Source organism: Erithacus rubecula, assembly GCF_903797595.1.
Source record: "Erithacus rubecula genome assembly, chromosome: 18".
NCBI lineage: Eukaryota > Metazoa > Chordata > Aves > Passeriformes > Muscicapidae > Erithacus > Erithacus rubecula.
In genome coordinates this window covers 14,378,867-14,403,677 of record NC_136670.1, presented here as the reverse complement: position 1 = coordinate 14,403,677, position 24,811 = coordinate 14,378,867, and the positions used below count along the sequence as shown (strand labels likewise).

Here is a 24,811-nt window from a genome sequence, read left to right as displayed (position 1 = left end):
TTTTCAGGATGTTGGCCCTTTTGAGGAAAAGGGAATGCAAATGTTCATATTGCTAGGAACAGACTGTGATGCTGCCTGTGGGCCGAGAAGGCACAAAGCCTGGCTGTGCTCAGGGAGTGCCAGCACAGCAGGGCTGCGGGCTGCTGCTCGGGAGGGCTCGGGCCAGAGCCGGTGTCTGCCGCAGCCGCCACCGTGCCAGCGCCCGTGTTTTGCCGTAGCAGTGGGGAGTGACGCTGTGTTTGTCTTGGCTAGTTCAGGGCACACGCCCGCACCTACTACCCGTACCTGTGCGAGATGATGCAGTTCGAGCTGATCCCCGAGCTGCGCGCCGCGCTGCGCAAGTTCTTCCTGCGCACCGGGCTGCTCTTCAACATCTGCGCGGAGCAGCGCCCCCCGCTGGCCTGAGCCGCGCGGGCCCGCCGCCTGCACGCCGCCCCGTCTGGCCCTCCAGGAAAGTGCCAGCGCTTCTATTCAAGCTATTGCTTGCACAGTCCATACAGTAGCTGTGCGCTCTCTTTGTTTCAATGCTAATCATTTCTATGATCCAGTATGTCTCTTCTGGTCTGTTATCCGCTGCTCAGTCGTTCATCCCAGCTAGAACTGATCAATCAGCTGGAGCTCCACAGAAGTTATGCCCCTTGGATCTAATGACTGTAATTAACTGTGTAGCCTTGTGATGTTGGCACGTGTTCATAATAAACTGGACCCTGGTGCCCAGTGACCACCTGAGATCCCGCTGGGTTTTCCTCTGTGCCCAGGACCAGCCCAGGCAGAGCACTGGGCTGTTGAACTGGACAGCCTGTAGGATATTTGGACTGTTTAACAGATGACTTACATTCTTTTAAAATATCAGTACTGCTAAAATATCTTCTGAGACATAGTTTTAGTTTTATGGAAGATTTTACATCAGGATCACCAACAGAATCTACTCCTTTAGGTTATCAGGCTTGAGTCAAAGGCATTGAAGAAAAGGCAGATCATAGAGAGAGCATACACAGGAATATCAAAAACAAGGCTCAGAACAAATAAATCCACCTTTTTGACCCTTGAATATAATGTATTTATGAGTAATGGTGACTGCTTAGCAAAAAGTCCAGTCCTTAACACAAGTTTGTCTCCATTTACTGCAGATCTGCAAGTTCTGATTTGTCCTTTTGTACAAATGATTTTTGTTCTCAACTCTTAATTCCTAGTGGCACCTAAAAAGACTTGAATTTCCAAAACACTGCTCTAGCAAAATTAAACAACTTCATTAATGTGCTCTAAGTTACCAACACAATTCTGTGCTTTGAAGGCTACCTGTGAAGCAAAATGTGACATGACAGCACCACTTTGCTTGCCCAATTCTTTCCTTGAAATGCATCAGGTGTCTGTGACAATGTTTCCATGACAGAAACATGTCTTGACCTTTGAAATAAATTTAAATTTCAAGTTTCAAGACTTCTCTAAACCAGGAAAATATGGCAGGATGGGAGGAGAGGCTCCACTTCCTAAAATAATGCAAAGTGTTGTATTAACTACTGTGCTATCCAGAGTAGCAAACTGAAAATATTAACAGTATTTAAAGAAAAAAAACCAAACCAACAAACAGCAACAACAACCTTGAATGGAACTAAGTGTATAAGATGATTTTGTTTTTTGAATTGAGTTTCCTGGTAGCATGGCCTCAGGTGAGGTTGCATTGGGATATGCTGCTCTGGGCTGCTGGGAGTGTGCTCTCTTTGGAGGCTGTTTTTGGTTGTTGTTTTTCATTTATTTGTTTGGTTTGTTTTTGTGATCTTTTTCCAAAGGGTTTTTATGGTGCTTCTCAATGCATCAGTTTGTCCTATGTAAGCATTGTTTGGGGAAGGTTTTGCAGTCCATAGCAGTGACAAAGCTTTCGCAATTCATTTTTACTTTTTATTTTTAACCAAATAAAAGTGGTAGTTGTGGCCCTTTGACTTTTAAATGCCCATTAGGTTAAATCTCTACACTGCTATTTAGTAGAAGGGAGTGAATGGCTATATATGACAATAGGAGAAGACTGAAAAATAAGCAATGCTGGTGTTTGACTTGCTGCATTTGAGATGTCCTTTTGTGTTGCACCTCATGTAGCTGCTCATTCCCTTGGGAATGTCACTGCATTGGGTACTGCAGATAATGAAGTATTTATTTTAATTCTATTTAAATCTGTAATAATATGCTATTCTTTTTCTTCTGGTCATAGGTAGTCCTAAGGAAAATATATGAACCATTATTTTTCAGATTTGGAATGTGTCATGCCTCATGGCCTGTGTTCCCTCATTCCCATCAGACACACCTGGCCCAGCTGCATGTTCCTCTGCGTGTCATGGGTTTGAAAGCCCTACAGTCATGTCTTGAAACAAGTCTCAGTTTTGAGGTCTTAAATGACTTCACAGTTGCTTCATGGGCTTTCTTTACTGTAAGGGACAGCATTTGTACTCTGCACATAGGATAAGGATGTTTAATTCATGATTCCCTTCAGCCCTTGGTCTGAGACCGTTCTTTTCCTTAAGAAAAGCTTTTGTTGTATTTAAACCGGTTACAAGCTGCTGAAGTTGTGTGTGTGACATGCCAGGGTGTGCAGTGCATGAAGGAGGAAAGGGCCTGGGCTGTGCTGCTGCTGCAGGCGCTGCGCCCATCACAGCAATAACCGGGGTGTGTTCGGGCACCCCTGCGCTGCTCCTGCTGGGGCGGAGGGGCCGAGACAGAGCTCTGCTGCAGCTCCGGTGCAGCTCCGCAGCAGCTCCCGCTGCAGCTCCCAGCTCTCCCGCTCTCCCGGCGGTTCCATGCCCCGCTGCAGTTCCCGCTGCAGTTCCCGCTGCAGCTCCCAGCTCTCCCGCTCTCCCGGCGGTTCCATGTCCCGCTGCAGTTCCCGGTGCAGCTCCCAGCTGTCCCGCTCTCCCGGCGGTTCCATGTCCCGCCTGTCCCGCTGCAGTTCCCGGTGCAGCTCCCAGCTGTCCCGCTCTCCCGGCGGTTCCATGTCCCGCTGCAGTTCCCGCTGCAGCTCCCAGCTCTCCCGCTCTCCCGGCGGTTCCATGTCCCGCTGCAGTTCCCGGTGCAGCTCCCAGCTCTCCCGCTCTCCCGGCGGTTCCATGTCCCGCTGCAGTTCCCGGTGCAGCTCCCAGCTGTCCCGCTCTCCCGGCGGTTCCATGTCCCGCTGCAGCTCCCGGTGCAGCTCCCAGCTCTCCCGCTCTCCCGGCGGTTCCATGTCCCGCTGCAGTTCCCGGTGCAGCTCCCAGCTGTCCCGCTCTCCCGGCGGTTCCATGTCCCGCCTGTCCCGCTGCAGTTCCCGGTGCAGCTCCCAGCTCTCCCGCTCTCCCGGCGGTTCCATGTCCCGCCTGCCGGGCGGCTCACCCGGCGCTGTCGGAGCAGGGCAGGCGCGCCGAGCCGGGCTGGGCAGCACGGGGACGGCCCCGGCACGGGCTCCGTGTGCTGTGGGGCTCCCGAGGGAAGGGGGAATGCAGGAAAACCCCAAACCCTCCTTTTGGTGGCGATTAAAAACTCCCTTCATGCTGCTTGTGTTGTGTCTCACCGTCCAGGACACGGCTGTTGTTCCAGCAGTTTGTTGTCCGTGTCCGGCACCTCACCTTCTAAACTGTAAACAATCTAAACCAATGTCCTCTACTACAACCAGCACCCTACAGATTTCAGCTCAGTCTTATTATTCAGGAAAAAGATTAAAAATAGTAACTCTGTCAAAAGTGTATCTCCCTTTAATCTGTAACTTCAGTTGGTTCGGCACCTTTGTTTAAAATGTATGTTTTCATATACTTTAAACACCTGAGTTTTAATATCTCTATTAAGTGCATTTACTATCGATAATTTAAAGACCATTCCTTGCCAATGGATGTATAGAGTTCTGAGAGAATACCAAAATTATATAATATGATAAACTATGTAAAGTTTTCTACATGAAGATACGATGTATAATAGTTATAATATTCCATGCTTTAATCAAGTGATAAATCAATAAAGTTTTACGAAGTGTTGCTTTTTTGCTCAGGCGCTTCCTTAAGCGGCTCAGAGGCTTCGGCGCCCTCGGCTTCCTCTGCGGGGTTGGGGGTTCGGTTCGTTTTATCCCCCCGCACGCTCCGTCCCCGTCCGTGCTCCGCCGCGGGGCCGGGCCCGTTCCCTTCATAGCGCAGCGGCTCCGCCGGGTTCCGCCTCTCCCGTTCCGGGGCTCCGGCCGGACCCCGCCGCCCCCGGCCCCGCTCTGTTCCGCGGCTCCGGCCCCGGCCCCGGTCTGTGCGGGGCTCCGGCCGGGTCCCGCTCCCTCCCGGCCCCGCTCTGTTCCGCGGCTCCGGCCGGGTCCCGCTCTCTCCCGGCCCCGCTCTGTTCCGGGGCTGGGGCCCCGGCCCCGGTCTGTGCGGGGCTCCGGCCGGGTCCCGCTCCCTCCCGGCCCCGCTCTGTTCCGGGGCTGGGGCCCCGGCCCCGGTCTGTGCGGGGCTCCGGCCGGGTCCCGCTCTCTCCCGGCCCCGCTCTGTTCCGGGGCTCCGGCCGGGTCCCGCTCTCTCCCGGCCCCGCTCTGTTCCGGGGCGGGGCGAGGCCGGCCCGCTGCGAGCTGCGCCGCGGAGCCTTGTGGGAAAAGGCCGGCCATTGGCCACCGCCCATTAGCGCGGCGCGGATTGGCTGCGGGCAGCGCGCCCGGGGCCGGGGCGGCCGCTGATTGGCCGAGCTGCAGCGCGATGTCACCGCCCCACGCGATGCGGTCACGGAGCCACCGCCGCGCCCTCGCCCGGCGGTTTGAATGTGAAGCGCAGCCGGAGCGCTCAGAGCCGCCGCCGCCGCTGCCGGGGGGGACCCGCCAGGTGAGGCCGGGATGCGCCGCCCCGCGCGGCGCGGGGGCTGCAGCGGCCCCGCGCACCGGCGGCACCGCGGCCGCCGCGCGCCGACTCCACGCCGCGGTGGCGCCGGGCCCGCGGCGCGGCCACTGGCGTAGCGCACCATGCTGGGCCCTTCCTCCCGCCCCTCGCGGGCCGCCATTGGTCCGAGGCCGCCGGGCCTGCGCAGCCCGCGCCGCTCATTGGCTGCGGCCGCTGCCAGTCGGGGCTGCGGGGGGAACGGGCCCGAGTTAGTCTGAGGGTTCCGGGGCCGCTCGGGCTCTCGCCCGGTCCGGCCCTGCCGCCCCTTACGGCCCCGCGCGGCTCGGCCCGGCCGCAGGAGGCAGCGCGAGCGGAGGAGGCGCGGGCCGGCGCCGGGACCTGGTTGAAGGGCCCGGGGGGCGCGGGCCGGCCCCGCCGGGGGCTGTTTCGGTCCTGCCCTGCCCTGCCCGGCCCGCGCTTTGGGCAGCGGGAGATGCCCTTGCGGGCCCCGCAGCACCGCCGGGTGCTTTCCCGTCACAGCCGGTCCCGAAGGCGGCTCGGGGCTCGCTCGGTGCCGGGGGGGACATGCGCTTGTGGGCGGCTCTTCTTCCCCGCCCAGGGGCTCGGCCCCTTCTGCCCGGCTTTGGGCTCCTAATCCCTGAGTGCTCTGCGAGAATTTGGCTGAAGTCGATGATGCATTAAGCATTATGGGCTTTCTGAGGCCTCTTCTGCAGCTACAGGCTGCAGCAGAACACAAAGCATCATATCACTCTAGCCAAAGTCCCACCAGTGTTGTTTGTGCTGTAAAACAAACATTGAGAGCTAGAGGGAGAGAAGGAAATAAGCATATGTAGGTAACAGATCAAAATATGTTGGTGGATGCGAGTTGGTGAACAAGACTACGGACAATAAACCCCACAAGCAAAGGGAAACGTGGGAGGCAGGACTCTTCAGGTAGATTTTTACTTCTGGCAGAATGCATTAGGATCTGATTTACTTATTAACATTCGTTTAATTCAAGAGGATACTGCTACTGTTTTTTTTTAAATGGTATAGATGCCATAGCTGACATAAAAATTGTGTCATTAAAGCTCTCTGCCTTTACAAACATGCTTATACAAAACTGTGTTTACTGTACTGGTGATCAGCATGAAATGACTCCAAAGCAGGACAGGTAAATTTCAGTCAGTTTTACCAAGCAGAAACTCCAGAGAAAAGATGGAACCCTTAACTTCTTCCTAACCTTTGTAGGGGGTGCATTGTGCTGCTGGTGGTGGGAAGGACGGGCAGGATTGATGATGATGTCCAGAGGAGCATCTCCATTAAAGCACTTCCTATTCTCTTAGTATTGCTGTAATTATAATTATTCCAGTGCAAGCTGTGAAGTCAATCTATAACTGTGGTACAGATAAGAGTATGTGTGGGAGATTGCTAGAGAGGAGCAATATGGACTTATTTCAGAGAGTTCCTCTGTAAAAAGTTTTGCATTTAAATTAGCCCCCACCCTAGTCTGAAAATTTTACAGGGAGGATAAACTGGCTTTACGCAGTCTTTTTTTTTTCTCTTTTTTTGAAAAGCATTTTCTTCTGAGATTTTTCTTTAATAATCAGTATTTGATTTTTTTAAAACACCTTGACTTAAACGCACTTTGAATTGTTTTATTTACAGTTATGTAGGGCAGGACTGTTCAGCTGTTTCAGTCAGGAGCAGTTTCTGGGACTGGCAGCAGAACCAAATTGCTGTTGTCCTGAAAGGACTAGAGATCACCTTTTTGGCTGTAGCTGGCCCATGCCTGCTGGATGTGTGAGCCTCTTCTGAAGTTGGGGTCCCTAAGCCAGCCCCCAGCAGTTACCTGTAGCTTGAGCAGTGGAATGTTTGCTGTGCCTGGTGCCCCCCGTGGGGACTGTGCTTGTGAGGTATTGTCAAAAAGAGCTGATGTTGCTTCTGTGGGAGCTGGTTTTACATGGGTAGCTTTAGGACAGATTTTCTGATCTCTGGTTGTAACAAAACTACTTGTGTGTTTTAGGTTCTGCCAAGATGGAGCTCAGTGATGCCAATTTACAAACTTTAACTGAATATCTAAAGAAAACACTAGATCCAGATCCTACTATAAGGCGCCCTGGTAAGTAATTCTCATGATTGAGAACAAAAAGTTCTGTTTCTTTCTGGCTCTTCTGTCTCTGTGTAGCAAATTTCTGTGGATATTTATGCAATAAACTCTTTACAGAAATTCTCAGTATCCCTTTGAAATGAAACTCCACAGAAAACCCAAGTGAAGAATGGATATAAATATAAATATAAATAATTTTATCTGCTTTTTGTTATTTTGTTGTTCTGTGTTCTTGCTCTTTTTTGTGTTGTTGTTTAAAACAGTGCTGCTATTCACAGCAGAGCAGGATATGCTTCTCTGGGTTTGTGGCTTTGCCAAGGGTGAGGAGGCAGTGTTTTCCCATCTTGCTGGGGACCCCAGAGCTGCTGTTGATGGCAGGAGCACTGAGGAGCTGGGGAGCAAGGAAGTGTAATACCTTTTGTCAGACACATTCTTGTGAAGCTCTGGGAAGTATTTGTGTTGGGTATCTCAAACAGGCACTGGAGAAATCGTAGGGTTCCCATTAGACAGAGCAGTTCAGCTTTTGCTAAGCTCAGTGTATTCTCTTACAGCCGAGAAGTTCCTGGAATCTGTGGAAGGAAGCCAGAACTATCCTCTGTTACTCTTAACACTGCTGGAGAAATCACAGGAAAATGTCATCAAAGTCTGTGCATCTGTAACGTTCAAGAATTACATTAAAAGGAACTGGAGAATTGTAGGTATCCTAGTGAGGAGCTGTGCTAGGAATTATTTCTTTCAGCTTTTTTCAGATGCTGCTGTTCAGATTCATTGAAGGCACTGTCTCTAACAGTCTGCTTCTTAGGCTCTTCAGCATTGTAATAAAGTTGCATAAATCAGTATTATCAGTTGGTTTCTGAAATGCTGATCATATCTCATTTCCTAGGGAATGCTGAGATGCCCATAACTTAATTATTGTTTTCATTTTAGGTTGAGGATGAACCAAACAAAATCTGTGAATCGGACAGAGTAGCCATTAAAGCCAACATAGTGCCCTTGATGCTTAGCAGCCCAGAACAAATTCAAAAGCAGGTAATAAGTCTTTCCTGGTTGTATCCATGAAACTTTGGGAATATTCTAAGCATGTCTAGAGGTTATTGGCAGAGCTCAGTTCCCTCACCAGTGAGCTCACCCTGATCTAAACAACTTCAAGAATATTGTTTACAGATATTTCTACCTGCTTTAACTTTTTTTCAAGATGATTGCTGTGTAATCTTTTAGCTGAGTTCTAACACCAGGCAGTTAAACAGCAATTGTACAAAGTGAGACTGTGTGAACTTAAGGTGAGATTTTTGCATTTGTGAGGAAAGCAGTAGATGTTTAAGGCAGTGATTTTGAATTGGACAAGAGTGAGCAGGATTTTCTGGGATGTGTGCAGCAGCTGGCAGGGTGCCCTGTGCTGCTCTGTCACATCCAGTGGTGCTTCCTTTGCAGCTGAGTGATGCCATCAGTATCATAGGGCGGGAGGACTTCCCCCAGAAGTGGCCAGACTTGCTGACAGAGATGGTGAATCGCTTCCAGAGCGGCGATTTCCACGTCATCAACGGCGTCCTGCGCACCGCCCACTCCTTGTTCAAAAGGTGCAGGGAGAAGGGGCTGGGCTGGGGGCTGTCAGTGGTCTGTGCAGCTGCCCTGTTGTGCTGTTACACTCCATTTTGGACACTGACAAAACCTGCTGTTGTGACTGCTACATGCACCTTTTAAGTTGTTATCTAATTGTGCACCTTGCGTGGTTCTGAGCCGTGTTGTTTAGTTCTTGTTTACTTGACAATATTTGTTTCAAGGTTCAGTGCAAGACAAAACTCTGTGTGAATTAATTTGGTAATAAATGTGAAGTTTATTCTGTTTTTCATGTGTTTCTCTCTAACTTGTCAGGTACCGCCATGAGTTTAAGTCAAATGAATTATGGACAGAGATCAAACTTGTTCTTGATGCCTTTGCTTTACCCTTGACAAATCTCTTTAAGGTATTTCTTGTTGAGTCATTTCTAAAACAAGTTTAATGTTCTGAATTGCTTGCTGTGGGTACCTGTAAAATTAAAACTCAAGAATTGTTGTTTGAAACTGTTAAAGGGGTTCAAATTCAAGTAATCAACTGGGACCTAACAGGATTGATAAGAGCATAAAAAATAACCATATTTTCCAGTTTAAAAAAAAACAGTCTATGACACTTTTCAATATTTTTTGTTGGTGTGGGTTTTGTACTTGACAATCTTGCATTTTTTCTAGGCAACTATTGAACTTTGCAGCACACATGCAAATGATGCCAGTGCCCTGAAGGTTCTCTTTTCTTCACTCATTCTGATTGCAAAGCTGTTCTACAGTTTAAATTTTCAGGTGAATCTTGTTCTTGGGATAGTTTCACTTTGTTCTGAAGAAGCTGTTACTCTAGAGTTCATTTGAGGCAGCCTTCAAGGCCATGCTCTATGGCAAAAAGAGAAATCACCAGTGCATCTGCTGGAGTAAAAGCAAAGTGAGGAAGGGTTATTGGAGGCATTAGCTTGGCCCTCTGTAAACTCAAGTTCAGGAGAGTCTGTGCTGGCATTGCTGCAGGGAGGTGGTGTGGGAAAGGCAGGAGTCCAATTCCTGAGCTTCTGCTCAGTGTGCCCCTTGCTAAAGGTGTCTGCACTGGCAGGAACAGGGTCACATACTGCAGGGCTACATGACCTGTAGTTCTGTGCACTGTGGGCCAGTAATTCTGGGAGCAGGGTGGGGTGTGTGGGAGTCAGATCTGCATTTGGACATTGCTAAGTGTGCTGTATGGGAAATGGTAAAAAGCTCCCTTGCTGACATGATGTTTGTTCAGTGTCTCAGCATGAATGTAAGTCTGTGAAGTGTGGTTGTGCCTGGATCCCTTGGGATGTTCTTCCATGGGGGGCAAAAATACAAGCTGGAGTTAAAAAAGACTTGTGCTTTCCTTTTTCTGAGAGTGGGAGGTGATAAGGCTCAGTAATTATAAAAATGGGATCTGTTTAGAGTCTAGCAGCTAGTTTATTTGGAACTATTTTACTCCAGGGCTCTGCCAGCTTTTGTTTGGAAAGAGGAAGGGGCACTGTTTCAATTTGAAGAGTGTTTTACACAGGTTATTGTCCCTCAGCAGATTGTAAGGTGAATGCACTGCTTCCAGTGTAGGTATGTTATCTAAGGAGGGCAATCAGAAATGAAAATGTAAATTTATGCTTTTCCTTCACAGGATCTTCCTGAGTTTTTTGAAGATAACATGGAAACATGGATGACAAACTTTCACAGCCTTTTAACTTTAGATAACAAACTCTTGCAGACTGATGTAAGTACTGCATAAACCACCTGGTTTGCATCTGTAGGGAAGAGGGTGGACTGACAACTTAGGTCTGATTCTGAACAATCAGTGGATTTTGTGGGGCAAACATAGGAGTAGGATGACTGTGAGAAAATGGAGTTTAAGAGGAGTTGCTCTGCTGTCCTAAGGAATTTGAGGTTCAGTTCTTCAAGTTGTGTGACAGTTACAGATATACCCAGCTGTGCACAGAAATCAAATTACCAATACTCATCACTGAATTGGTTCTTTCAGGAACAGCTGCTGAAGTAACCTGACCATTAGCATCACAGGGCTCAGGCTTTCTGTACCTTTCAGCGGGCTCATGCTCTGTGTTCTAGAAAACAGGGTACCTTAAAGAGCTTGAAACAACTGAACATAGAGAGCAGGGCAACTCTTAAGTACTTCAGCATTTTCTGTCTTGGTCTAGTTAAAGAATCAGTAATTTCACTGATGAAATCTGATACCAGCTCAGCAAAGCTCCAGTTATTTTTGTGCACGTTTTGTGCATTTTAAATGCTGATGTCTTCCAAAAACAGCACAATAGTTGGCCACTTGATGGAGCCAAAAGAACTCTATAAATTTCTTGGCAGCACATAGGGAGGCATATTAAGTGTATGTTGTGCTTTAGTTACCCTGCTGCTAGAAGAAGCTTTGCTGCTCTTTTGTCTTGTGTCTGTGGGCTGCTCCCAGCACAAGCACTGGTGCAGCTGAGCTGGGACAGGCAGTAGATCTGGAAGGTGGGGGTGGAGGGAAGAGGGGCAGACACAGCTGGAGTGGAGTTTGGTTGAGTTATTTTTTTTAAATTCCAACTCCATTTCCCAGTTCACATTGTTGTTCCACAAATGTCTGTGCTGATCTGGGGAAGGGGAGGGGACTTCTACAACTACTCCAATTAAAGCATCATGATGTAGTGCCTCTAAGCATATTTTTCTATGCCTTGTGTGGTCTTTTCCTTATTACATTTGTAAATTAATTTTGTGTGAATTATTGTGTCTGTTTTCAAGCACACAGTACCTTGATTTGAAATTTGGGTATGATTTCTAACTTTAAGAGCAGTTTGGGTACAGATTAGCAAAATACAGTAGTTCCAGGGACACAAGGAATTTCTTTCACCTGTTTAGAACATGATGAAATTGTGATGTAAATAACTTAAATACATTGATACTTTTGATGTTTAAGTAGTGTTGAAGTTTGGATGTTTAAGTTCTTAGTTTTGTTTTATGTGAGGATGAAGAGGAAGCTGGATTGCTGGAGCTCTTGAAATCACAAATTTGTGATAATGCTGCTTTATATGCTCAAAAATACGATGAAGAATTCCAGCCCTACCTGCCACGTTTTGTAACAGCAATCTGGAATCTGCTGGTCACGACAGGCCAGGAAGTGAAGTATGACTTGGTGAGTTGTAAAATGTGATCTTGTCAAGTTTGCTAATAAATTGTAGATCACAAGTGGATCAGTCATGCTGAAGTTCTGTGTTCTGTTTGTGGTGCTGCAGCTGGTCAGTAATGCAATCCAGTTTCTGGCCTCAGTTTGTGAGAGACCACATTACAAGCATCTGTTTGAAGACCAGAGTACATTGACAAGCATCTGTGAAAAAGTTATCGTTCCCAATATGGAATTTAGAGGTAACTTTTTGAGAGTTAAATTTTGAAAAACACAGCAAAAATCTAACTAATAACGTGTTGCTTTGCAGGGCTAAGAATTGAGGATTCCCTCTTGTGTCCCTTAGTGCTAGAGTCAAACCCAAGTTTCTGCAGCAGATTGCTGTCCTGTGGGCTTTGTAGCATTGTATGAATATACCTAACTTTACATGTTGAAATCCCAGTGGAGGAAGTCTAGGTCATGTGCCACCAATAAATTTCTGCAATTGAAGTGAGTATCTGAATAATGCAAGGAGCCTAAACAGGCAGGAATATCAGGCCTACCAAATTGCAGTGTTTAGTTCTCTAGGTTTTGATGGCTCATATTGATCCAATATTTATAAGGCAGTGAAAAGATATTGGAGTGATAAGAAGCTCCTCCCTCTTAAGTCTGTGACTCTGAAAGCCTCTTCAAATACACCTGGTGTTAGAGGTTTTTCTTTGGATCCATACACCAGCCCATGGATAGGAAAGACTAATTTGTGGGGCAGAAGCTAAACAGACTAGTCTGGCTGAATATTTCTTCTTAATTAATGTTAATGTTTTAGAAAGGTCTTAGGAAAAAATAGCAAGTTGATAATGATACATGCTTTTACCATAAAAACCAGAGACTTCAGTACTTCAGCTTCCATGTATTTTATATTTTCAGCGGCTGATGAAGAAGCGTTTGAAGACAATTCTGAAGAGTATATAAGAAGGGATTTGGAAGGATCTGGTAATCCACAGATTTATACTAAGAATACTTGGTCTTTAAATATAGCTGTAAAGAGCTGAAGCAATTTACTGAAGCTTTTATAACTTCATTTTGAAATTGAGAAGGTTTCCACACCACCCCCAGCTGGATTTTATCCAGTCTGTGATCAAGCCTGCTGTCACGATATGCTCGTCACAGTGTCTTTCTGCTTTGAGTAGTGTTTTTATAGGGCTTTTTCCCTAATTGGATTGGTATGTCTCCTGCACTGCCCACTTCTCCTTTCATGAAATACAGCCTGTAAGTCAATGCTGAGTAGTAGCCAGTTGTGTATTAGGTGCTATGTGTGGAGTTTTAAATAACAGGGAGAGAGACTCTTGGTGTTTAAACTGAAATTCTGCCTGGGGCTGCACACAGGCTGTGCTCAGCCAGCTGGCCAGCAGCCAGCCTGGGCCCTGCATGTGTTCAGAGCAGTGCCTGCCCTGGGGCATGGCTGTGCCAGCCCAGCTGCTGCAGTGCTGGGGAGCCTGAGCTCTGCAGCCAGGCCAGAGCCAGACCTGCCTCTGGGACAGCTCTGCCTCCAGCACTTCACTGACACACACTTCTGAAGTGATGGCATTTCATAATAGATTGAAGCAATTACTGTATGCTTGCAGTGAAGGACAAAATTGGATGAAGCATTTTTGAACTTTTTTCAAGAAAGCATAATTCTTATCCAGCATTGGCTGCATTTTAGGTATTTGTGAAGTTTTTTACAAAAATGTCCTGTCAGGTGTGGTGGACTTGTGCTCCAGCCTGCTGCAGTCTGTTGGGAGAGAGAGAGTGGGAGGGGTGAAAGTGAGAAGATTCATGGATAAAGACACTTTATCCAGGTGAAAGAAAGAGTAAGGAAAGGGGAGAAAAGCTACTGCCTCACCACTGCCCACAGGCAGGCTTTTGCCCAGCCTGTCCCTGAGCAATGGCTACTTCTCCCAGACCCCCTCCCCTCAGTTTTTACTGCTGGGCATGTCATAAAGCATGGGATGTCCTGCTGGTCAGTTTGGATTAGCTGCCCTAATTAGTTGTCCCCTCTCAGCTCCTTGCCTGCCCAAGCTACTTGCTCAGAAGGCAAAGCATGAGGAAGAGGAAGCCTGACACTGTGACAGTGCTCTTCAGCAGCAGCCAAACCCTGGGTGTTAGCACTACCCAGAGAAGCACCTTGAGAAGCTGTTACTGTTTGATGATTATGTTTGTTAATATGAAAGGCTGTCTGCTTTCTCCTGTACTAAGAACCTTTTGTTCTCGTGCAGATATTGATACCAGGCGCAGAGCTGCTTGTGATCTGGTCAGAGGCTTGTGCAAATTTTTTGAAGGACCTGTGACAGGGATTTTTTCTGGATATGTTAATTCTATGCTGCAAGAATATGCAAAGAATCCATCTGTTAACTGGAAGCACAAAGATGCAGCTATTTACCTTGTGACGTCTTTGGCATCCAAAGCTCAGACACAGAAGGTACTGGTACATTCTGCTCATTGGTCTCTGCCTGCACCCAGATATTGCACTGAGGGGAGCCTGCAGTGCTTCAGAAAGGGAGCAACTGTCTGTGCACTAGTTGATGCTGATGAGATGGAAAGCTGCCCTTTATATAATCCTATCACAGTTGTTTTTTGCTTCTTGCAGCATGGAATAACACAGGCCAATGAACTCGTTAATCTGACAGAATTCTTTGTGAACCACATTCAACCTGACTTAAAGTCTGCTACTGGTAAGTTAATGTTCATTTTGAAATGGTGTTTTTGTGATTTATCCTAACCCTGACAGTGACTGTTTGTGAAGTTTCAAGCACTCCTTTACCAGCAGGACCTCTGAGACAGGCTGTTAGCCCCTGGCACAGAGGAATCCATTTTTGTGTGGCCAGCAGAGAAGGAGCTGTTACAGCAAGGTGGATTGGCACCTTTCCCTCCTGTTCTCTGCAAGATCAGGCCATGTATACATGTATACATTGCTATCAGCTGCATGCTTGAACTTGTTGAATCAAAGTAACTTGACTTCTCTATTTGGGACCTTATGGTAAACTTCTATGCTCTACAAAACCCTGAGAAGTTAAAATTCTGAGCCATGTTGTGGCCTGTACAGGCCCCATTGAGGAGGTTGTGAATGTCTGGATTATAAAAAACACTATGTTGTTTAACTTAAACAATTATCTTACAGCATCTTGAAATGTGTAATTGAAGACTGCTAAAATTGAAACCAGAAGATGAAATTTCATCTGAGCTGTACTTTTAATGGTACTGGGGTGTGATTTGTACCTAAAACTGATATTCTAACAGTACCCATACTGAAGTGCAGGAGCTAAGAAATGTAGAAAAACTTTATTTTCTATATTATTTCTGTATTATTTTCTACAGGGGAAAATTATTACTTAGTGGCAGGTGTCACCTGTATATGTAGTACACGTTCAGTAACCACATTTGAATGAGAAGTATCAACAAAGTTTGCATATTTTTCTATTTCAGTGAATGAATTCCCTGTGCTAAAAGCAGATGGTATCAAATATATCATGATTTTTAGAAACCAAGTAAGTTTTCATTTACATCTTATGGAAAAACGTATTGTAGGTTGTTACTTTATACTTGCCAAACCTAATTTATTGCACTTGGCCATATGGTAGCTCAACAGGTGTTTGATAGTCATATACAACACTTCATGCTGAATTTTCAGTTTAGAACCAAAATGATATTGTTATAAATATCCAGTTAACATGGAGTCTGTATGCTGTCCATATGCTGAGGGAACACTGAATATCTTAGCTGCTTAATTCTGTGACGCACTCAGATGTTTCCAAGTCAGTTTTAGTGCAAATACCCTTGATTGCTTCTGTCATTGCAGTAGTTGTTAGAGTCCAGCAGTTTTGTCCTTCACCTTTTCTGATTTGTGAGATGGGGGGCAAAAATATTATTCTAGATTACCTTTATTCATTTCTTATGAAACATCTGTGATTTTGGTTTTTTTAAACCTTGATATTTTTAATTGTCTATTAAGGCAAAGTAAAATGGAAAGGGAAATGTACATTGGGATTACCTGCACTTAGTGCTGATCCAGTGTGCCATTGGTGTCCAGGGGCAGTGTATGAACAATGGCAGAAGGAGGTACCCCCTTGTTGTCAGGATGTGAAGCAGCAGCAGGAGGAGCCTCCCAAGATACTCTGTGCATGTCACTGATGAGCTTGCTTGTGCTCTAGACTTGAACCATCTGCATTTTTAATGTCCTTATGGTCTGTTGCTGTACCTCTGTAGGTACCAAAAGAACAACTGCTGGTGTCTATTCCTCTCTTAATCAATCACCTCCAAGCAGAAAGTATTGTGGTCCATACCTATGCTGCCCATGCTCTTGAAAGACTGTTTACCATGAGAGGCACAAATAATGCTACACTGTAAGTTTTCAAGCAGAAATAAATCCATTGCTACAAAGATTTTGTGTATTAAGGGTGAGGAATACCTGTAGGGGATCCTCTGTCATATATTATATTGTAATAAGGCTGGAAGTTGTGACCTTCACTGTGTTTCACTTAACAGCATTACAGCTGCAGAAATGGCTCCATTTGTAGAAGTGCTGTTAACAACCTTTTCAAAGCTCTGACACTTCCTGGCTTCATCTGAAATGAATACATTATGAAAGGTAAAGGCCACAATATAAGAATAACTTGGTTTAACTTGAAGTGAAGGCTTACAGTTACAGGTTCCTGCCATTTTTATTTGAAAACCTGTTTTATGCAAATGTTTTGAAGAGCCTGCAGTTACTCATCAGGCTGTATCAAGTCATCTTTGACTAAACTTATGGTACCAGAGAGGAACACCAAACATAATGGTGCTGTGGGAAATGATTTCTCAAATGGTAGTCTTGGAGTCAGGAGAGCTACCTGGGCAGTGCCAGGGGGAGTCTGAGCAGTCTGGTCATGGCTGGGAGGGTGTGAGATCTGAGACTTGCCTTTCTAAAGTTAATCTGCTGTGTTCATCTGTAAAATGGGGATAGGGAGACTTTGTTTTGTGCTTTGTCTTGATTGTGGATTGAATGTTCTTGCAGCAGATGCCCTTTTTGTTCTGTACCTTATTTCTTGGGATCTTATTTTAACAGTAAAAGGTAAAGGATTTAGGCATATATTGAGTGGCAGAAATGTATTTTGTCTTCAGAAGCTAAAATATTTGATTTATTTGCAGCCATCATGAGAAGTTTTTCTCTGCTACAGGAGTCCATAATTCCATACATCCCTTCTGTCATCACACAGCTCACACAAAAACTGCTGGCTGTCAGTAAGGTAAAGAAACAGAGCAAAAGGCTCACCTTTTACCTTTCATGTACCTTTACTTACATGTACCTTGTTGGTGGTGTTCTGTTACAATACTCTAAATAGTTCAATATTTTCTGATGCAACTAATTTGAAACAGCATTCCAGTGAGGTACTGCCTTCCTTTTAGAACATTTAAGATCATTCTCCCTGCTGTCATCTGAAATTTTTAAGCAGCATATGAACTCATTTTGTAATGCTAGTTTGTTGTAGTATAAATGCTTGCTTGTGCAGAGACCACCAGTACAATAATCTGGTGTTATCATGACTCCTGTATTTTTTCTCATGAAACTTCTGAAGCTAATACTAATTTGGCATTGAAATGTGGGATTGAATTAAATCAATTACCCTTCTGCTTTTGGTGAGTAAAATTCCCTTAGTTTTTTATTTAGACTTGCTAAATTCTTAACCACTGACAATAGGGAATGCCTTAGAATACCTTCATTGAGTGTCCAGAAAATTCCTTCTCTGTACAGTTTAAACTCAGCTGAAGCTTATGAGGAGTATTCAACAGAGAATTGACTGAACACTTAGAAGATTGAAAAATAATCTTTTTCTGGTTTTTGCTATATGATATTTTAACTGCTTGCTAGGTTATATAGAGCTTCTGAAAAACACTTGCTACAAAAAGACCCTCTCCTTTATGCCTTAGAGATCTTTATGTTTGCTTTTATCTATGGAATTAATTTCGTAAGCATATTAATACATAAGTTACAAGTTACTAGGCTGGAATGCTATTTAGTCTTCAGTTGAAATAAAAAAATATATTCAGCAAAATAAGTGACTTGTGTGCGAGTTTGGGTTGATGAATCTGTTCATAACTTTCTTTCAGAATCCCAGCAAACCTCACTTTAACCATTATATGTTTGAGTCCATCTGCTTGTCGATAAGGATAACGTGCAAGGCAAACCCAGAGGCAGTGGGGAGCTTTGAGGAGGCCTTGTTCCTGGTGTTCACAGAGATCCTGCAGAATGATGTGCAGGGTAAGGACAGCCCCTCAGTGCCTGGGCTCTCCCCACTGGGATTTACCTTTGGCAGGTTTTCTGTAGCAGAGGAAATTCAAGGGGAGAAACACCATTTTCACAGTCTCAAAGTGTTTAGATTTTTCCATTGGGCATGTCAACGGCATTCATTTACTTTAAATTGCATTTTAAAAATATCTAGCAATCACCATTCCAAAGCCTCTTAATATTATTCTTAATTCTGTTGCCTTGCTTGTAGTAGTTTGGTTTTTTATGTTCTGAAACATTAACAGGTAGAGGAAATAGAAAGTGTATATATGCACTGCTTGCTAATTTTTGGAACAGCTACATTTGGGAAGATATATTTCTTCAGAGTTTTATTTATTGAAATCTTGGTGATATTAAAGAGTGGGTTCTTTGCAATGATATTAAATTGTGGGTTCAGTCCACAGATATGTGAACTGACGGTGACCATGTCGTCTGACTTGGCAAATGTCCTCGTTTCTCTTCCAGAGTTCATTCCCTATGTGTTTCAAGTGATGTCCCTACTTCTAGAAATGCATAAAAACGAGATCCCTTCGTCCTACATGGCGCTGTTTCCCCACCTGCTGCAGCCAGTCCTGTGGGAAAGGACAGGGAACATTCCCCCCCTGGTCAGGCTGCTGCAGGCGTACCTGGAGCGCGGCGCCAGCACCATCGCCAGCGCTGCCGCCGACAAGATCGTGAGTGTGCCAGGGCCAGGGCTGCCAGAGCCAGGGCTGCCAGAGCCAGGGCCAGGGCTGCCAGAGCCAGGGCCAGGGCTGCCAGAGCCAGAGCCAGGGCTGCCAGAGCCAGGGCTGCCAGAGCCAGGGCTGCCAGAGCCAGGGCTGCCAGGGCTGCCAGAGCCAGAGCCAGGGCTGCCAGAGCCAGGGCCAGGGCTGCCAGAGCCAGGGCTGCCAGAGCCAGGGCTGCCAGGGCCAGGGGCCAGGGCTGCCAGAGCCAGGGCCAGAGCTGCCAGAGCCAGGCTGCCAGAGCCAGGGCTGCCAGAGCCAGGGCTGCCAGGGCCAGGGCTGCCAGAGCCAGGGCCAGAGCTGCCAGAGCCAGGGCTGCCAGAGCCAGGGCTGCCAGAGCCAGGGCCAGGGCTGCCAGGGCCAGGGCTGCCAGAGCCAGGGCTGCCAGGGCTGCCAGAGCCAGGCTGCCAGAGCCAGGGCCAGGGCTGCCAGGGCCAGGGCTGCCAGAGGCCAGGGCTGCCATAGCCAGGGACCTGCCAGGGCTGCCAGAGCAGGGCCAGGGCTGCAGAGCCAGAGCTGCCAGGCTGCCAGAGGCTGCCAGGGCTGCCAGAGCTGCCAGAGCCAGGGCCAGGGCTGCCAGAGCCAGGCCAGAGCTGCCAGAGGCCAGGGCTGCCAGAGCCAGGGCTGCCAGAGCCAGGGCCAGGGCTGCCAGGGCCAGGGCTGCAAGAGCCAGGGGCTGCCAGGGCTGCCAGAGCCAGGGCTGCCAGGAGCCAGGAGCCAGGGCTGCCAGGCCAGGGCTGCCAGAGCCAGGGCTGCCAGAGCCAGGGCTGCCAGGCTGCCAGAGCCAGGGCCAGGGCTGCCAGAGCCAGAGCTGCCAGGGCTGCCAGAGCTGCCAGGGCTGCCAGAGCTGCCAGAGCCAGGGCCAGGGCTGCCAGGGCTGCCAGAGCCAGGGCTTCCAGAGCCAGGGCCAGGGCTGCCAGAGCCAGGGCCAGAGCTGCCAGAGCCAGGGCCAGGGCTGCCAGAGCCAGGGCCAGAGCTGCCAGAGCCAGGGCTGCCAGAGCCAGGGCTGCCAGAGCCAGGGCCAGGGCTGCCAGGGCCAGGGCTGCCAGAGCCAGGGCTGCCAGGGCTGCCAGAGCCAGGGCTGCCAGAGCCAGGGCCAGGGCTGCCAGAGCCAGGGCTGCCAGAGCCAGGGCTGCCAGGGCTGCCAGAGCCAGGGCCAGGGCTGCCAGAGCCAGAGTGCCAGGGCTGCCAGAGCTGCCAGGGCTGCCAGGCTGCCAGAGCTGCCAGAGCCAGGGCCAGGGCTGCCAGGCTGCCAGAGCAGGGCTTCCAGAGCCAGGGCCAGGGCTGCCAGAGCCAGGGCCAGAGCTGCCAGAGCCAGGGCCAGGGCTGCCAGAGCCAGGGCCAGGGCCAGGGCTGCCAGAGCCAGGGCCAGGGCTGCCAGGGCCAGGGCTGCCAGAGCCAGGGCTGCCAGAGCCAGGGCCAGGGCTGCCAGCCTGCCAGGGCTGCCTGGGCCAGGGGGCTCTGCTACACCCTGAGCAGCTCCAGCAAACTGCTGCCTTACAGCACAGGGCACTGCTCAGAGTGTGGCTTTTTGGGGGCTCTTCCACTGCCTGCGGGAGGTGAATTCTAGGCTGTCGTGCTTTTGTCAGCTGAGATGAACAATTCCTGCTCTTAGTTTTTGCAAGCAGATAAGTTTTCACAGTTTTCCTGTCTTCTTTGCCTCATGTTAAACATGTGGATAATGAGAGCTCTCAGGTTCTGTTCAGAACAGTCTTGAGAAGAGAAAGTGAAAAGGAGCCAGACTGGGTCTTCCTTGACCTGAACCACAAAAACTGAATCCTGGCTTAGCTTATGAAGGCTTTTGCCTTGGTGTTTGCCTTAGGTGGTAAAGGTCAATTTTCTGGTAGGTCACATACAAAGAATTGTTGCCTAGGGTTTTGTATCTGCTTTTCTTGCAGCCTGGATTGTTAGGTGTGTTCCAGAAGTTGATTGCCTCAAAAGCTAATGATCATCAAGGGTTCTATCTTCTGAACAGCATCATCGAGCATATGCCCCCGTGAGTATGAGCTGAAATTGCATCTAAAGCTAGCTCCTGTAGACTTTAATTATGAAGTGTATAAACATGCCAAATGTTAATTTTTAGCAACTGAAAACATTACATTTTTCAGTCAAACAGATTTGAACAATTCTCTACATGTTTTCTGTCAAGTGGCATCAGTAAAGTCCTAGTGTGAATTCAATAACTATCCTTTTAAATTTCCAGTGAATCAGTTGACCAGTACAGGAAACAGATCTTCATTCTGCTATTCCAAAGACTTCAAAATTCCAAAACAACAAAATTTATCAAAAGTAAGTTCCTTGCTCTGTGGAAAGCTCTGGTGACAGAGGTGCAGCTGCACAGAACAAGTGTCCTGGGGGAGTGGTGACTCCAAGGACTTGCTCCAAAGTATTTGTCATCAAGAGGGGTGTATGGGGCAGGTGACACTTACTTCATGGAAATGGAGGGAATGGAATTAAAATAATGGACAAGACTTGCCTATTTCTCTTCCTTTCCTAGTGTGTGATGCCATTATCTGAAAATGTCTCCGTTTAATCTCCAGCCAGTAGCAGCAGAGTTTCCTCTTGTGCAGCACAGCAATACTGACATACTCCATGCTCTCCTGTAATTTTGGCCTTACTGTGACTAAATTTATTGATAAGGTTTTATGTTAAACTGGCAAAGCTGTGACAGTTTACTGAAATACATATTCTGGTAATTCATGCTGTCACAAGAAGATTGTCATACTTCAAAATTATTTTAATGATACTACACAAATTATGCAATGTCCATTATTTAACCCTATAATTATCTGGTTAATGCTACCTGATAGAAACAAGAGTGATAGAGTTGTTTATAATGGTCTTCCACAAAGTTGAAGTGGATCCTTTAATATCCTGCACCTGTACAAGGGGGCTCATACCTCACCTCAGAATCTGCATTGTGTGAAGTTTTCTGCTAAAAGTAGAGAGGTTTTTTAAATAATTTCTTTGGTGCTTGATCTGAAAAAAATTGCAAATGGCTTTTCTACTGATTTATTCTAACTGCTGTAAGGGGAAAAGGAGTGACTCTTGTCTTGTACCACCTTGTTTTTGTGCCGTTTGTGACAAGATGAGTTTTTAGACAAATCTCATGGCAGCAAGTTCGTGTACTTCACTTAAACTGAACACATATAAAGACTGCCATTTCTATCCCCTTGAAAAACTTGCTGGAATGTATTTTGCTGCTGACTCTAAAGCTATTCCTTTGTTTTCACATTGAGTTTTACTTTGGCTTTTTTCTTGTTGCAGGTTTCCTTGTCTTCATTAACTTGTATTGTGTAAGATATGGGGCACTAGCTCTGCAAGAAATATTTGACAGCATACAACCAAAGTTAGTATGTTTTGTTGATTAAATTTAATACTGCTGTGTTATTTTTATCTTTTGAAGTAAGAAAGAGTTGTCTGTTTAGCAAGACAGTCAGACTACATTTATCACTAATTTGACTGGTCAAATGTTTCTCTTAATGTGGTTTATTTCTCTAGAAAGTCTTTCTGAATTTCTGACCAGTTCCTCACTAATGGTTCAAGTTACTAATCTAAGCAGATTATAAAAAGGAAAGATGGATGTTTTTAGTCATTATCCTTTGTGAAAAGTTTGTATTTGCAGATGTCCACTGCAACAGGGCAGCATCTTAACAAATTATCTGGTTGTCTCTATTTCCTAGTGATTAATGTTATTCTGGTTCTCTTTTGTCACCATAAGGCTGATAAGGCTTTCTAATGCTTTTTCTCTCAATGCCACCATAGGATGTTTGGAATGGTGTTGGAGAAAATTATAATTCCTGAAATCCAAAAAGTGTCTGGACAAGTTGAAAAGAAAATCTGTGCTGTTGGCATTACAAAAATATTAACAGAATGTCCTCCCATGATGGACACTGAGTACACCAAGCTGTGGTAGGTGCCACCCTTCTTCAGGCTGTGCCCGTGAGGCTGTTGGAGTTACTGAAAATGTGAGCTCAGACTAAAACACATCCTTGAAGGAAACTCCTTTGGGATTTCCTCAGGCTGTTTTAGGCTTTTCATACTGCTTCTGTTTCTCAACAAATGAAACTGTGTTTTCAGAGAGGATGACAGAACTGGTTTGAGATGTTTTGCATGGAGATAGCATGATTTGGCTGCCTGGAGCTGCATTTAGGGAAATACACTGCTTTCCTCCAGCTTGTGTTCTTTCTGAAAAGCTGGACCCACTTTTGACTTAAAGCTCTTCTAGTCAGGAGACCTGAGCATATTCATAACCTGACAGAAACTGTCATATCTTAGCTTGAGAGTGGACTTTTGGGGAAAGCTGCCAGGGAAGTTTGATTGTCAACCTGTCCAGTAGTCCAGTGTGCCAGGTAGTGCCAGGTAGTTTAAATTTGATGACCATCACTGGATCCTAGATTAGATCCCCAAACTAGAACTTTTTTTAATGTACTTAGAGTGAAGTTGTGATCTGGAAAATCATTGCTCTTTTTAGGTATGCTTCATGACAGTTTGACCTGATAAATACATAGATTGCTCAAGCTGTTGACAGGAGTACCCATGTTATGCCTGTAAAATACTCAGACCCACAGTTCTTCTGGTCCAACATACCTTGGGCATTTACAATGTCAGTAGCCAAGCAAGTGATTGATTTGCAAAGGCTAAATCATAAGGGTTCCAAATACTTGAGCATCCTTGTAAAACTCGCCTATGATGTATTTGAAGCAGTCCAATTGTGCCTCCCCTCTCTGCTGCCAGGATTCCTTTGCTGCAGGCCCTCATTGGCCTCTTTGAGCTGCCTGAGGATGACACCATCCCTGACGAGGAGCACTTCATTGACATTGAGGACACCCCAGGCTACCAGACTGCATTCTCCCAGCTGGCCTTTGCAGGGAGGAAGGAGCACGATCCTGTGGGGCAGATGGTGAACAACCCCAGGATCCACCTGGCACAGTCCCTGCACAAGCTGTCCACAGCCTGCCCAGGCAGGGTAGGTGCCTGCACAGCTGCATGCTGAGTCTGCACTGGGGAAATGCTTCTCTGGGAATGTTTGGTAATCAGCTAAATGAAGTGGGCCATCACTAGAATGCAAGGTGCTGTGGATTTTTTCTTCATTGGGGTGTAGCTTTTGTAAGGGTTTTCCTTAGGAGCCTTAGAAAGGCCTTATTTTCACAGCACTTAATTTTGCAAAAAGCTAAAATATGCCATTTTTAAAAAGAAAACTTACACACTTGATGGTCTATAACTCATACTTGTCTCGAGATCTACTGGTTGCATGTACTTGGGGAATTGAGGCAGCTGCTATAAAGTTAGAGAGGATGAGTGCACAGTTAACTCTTGCAGCCCACAGCCCTTTGTGTTGCCCAAGCTCTTGGAAAGTGAGGGCTGCCTGAGAGATGAGCACAGCTGGCTGCTGCTGTGGCTGGTGTGTGGTGGCAGAGGCAGCAGGCTTGTGCTGGTGTGTGTGAGTTGACCCTGTGCCCCTGTCTTGCAGGTGCTGTCGATGCTGAGCAGCAGCCTGAACGCAGAGGCGCTGCAGTACCTGCAGGGGTACCTGCAGGCTGCCAGTGTGACTCTGCTCTGAGGGCTGCAGCACACGGCCAGAGCACAGCTGCTTCAGACTGCATTGCAGATTCCATCTTGTGAAAGATTCCTGTGGCTTTCAGCTGAAACTCAACAATTTGATGGTTTGTGTGCTCGTAGATAAAGGTGGCTAACTTCCATTCCCAGTTTTATCTCACAGGGAATAGGCATAGCAGTTTGTTACAAGATTGATTTGAAATCTGCATCTGCAGTGTTTGGATAATATTTGGAAATGTGTGGAGAGCACTGGCTGTAGAAATTCACTTCAGTCACTAAAATTCCTTTTCATTTTAATGTCGTTCTTTGTATTTTTTTTGTCTTCCCTTAAACTTTATCTAAATTGTGAATAAATAAGTACTTGTTTAAAATGCCTGTCACTGTGCACTTACCGTTTCAGAAGAATCTAGTTGTTTTAAAAAAAGATGTTTTACACTTAGGATAGAGTATGAAATAGTGGAACTGCGAGGGTTTTCTTTACCTAATAGTTTAGGTACACTGTAGGATCATCCAGAGCAAGTCTCAGACTTTGGGAGATGTGAGGGCAGGTGCTGTTCCCTGGGAGCGGAGATCAGCTCCAGGTGGGGTTTTCCTGCTCTATTAACACTGAAGCAGTTTTGGAGATTTTGGAGTTAGGTTGAAGTGCTGTTCTCGC

The 24,811-nt window shown here is 46.7% G+C and overlaps 2 protein-coding genes across 3 annotated transcripts in view; both read left to right on the top strand.

The window, feature by feature from the left end:
* Window positions 1-735, top strand: part of ARFGEF2 (ARF guanine nucleotide exchange factor 2) — a 30,890-nt gene extending 30,155 nt beyond the window's left edge. For both annotated transcript variants that reach the window (XM_079321716.1, XM_079321717.1), the window contains one exon: window positions 253-735. In XM_079321716.1, coding sequence (XP_079177842.1) covers window positions 253-405 — 153 coding nt within the window. In that variant the 3' untranslated portion in view covers window positions 406-735. The remainder of the gene's footprint in view (window positions 1-252) is intronic.
* A 3,966-nt stretch (window positions 736-4,701) lies between these two features.
* On the top strand, window positions 4,702-24,531 carry CSE1L (chromosome segregation 1 like). The gene is given in 27 exon segments (XM_079321734.1): window positions 4,702-4,811; window positions 6,832-6,927; window positions 7,467-7,609; window positions 7,843-7,944; window positions 8,347-8,492; window positions 8,788-8,878; window positions 9,141-9,248; window positions 10,105-10,197; window positions 11,437-11,604; window positions 11,705-11,834; window positions 12,499-12,564; window positions 13,830-14,032; window positions 14,201-14,285; window positions 15,037-15,098; window positions 15,817-15,953; window positions 16,096-16,136; window positions 16,139-16,176; window positions 16,180-16,198; window positions 16,738-16,835; window positions 17,698-17,848; window positions 18,341-18,549; window positions 20,496-20,593; window positions 20,801-20,886; window positions 21,865-21,946; window positions 22,363-22,509; window positions 23,335-23,566; window positions 24,071-24,531. Coding segments are annotated over 26 exon segments (2,910 nt in total). The 5' UTR covers window positions 4,702-4,811; window positions 6,832-6,842; the 3' UTR covers window positions 24,161-24,531.
* Window positions 24,532-24,811: the final 280 nt, after the last annotated feature.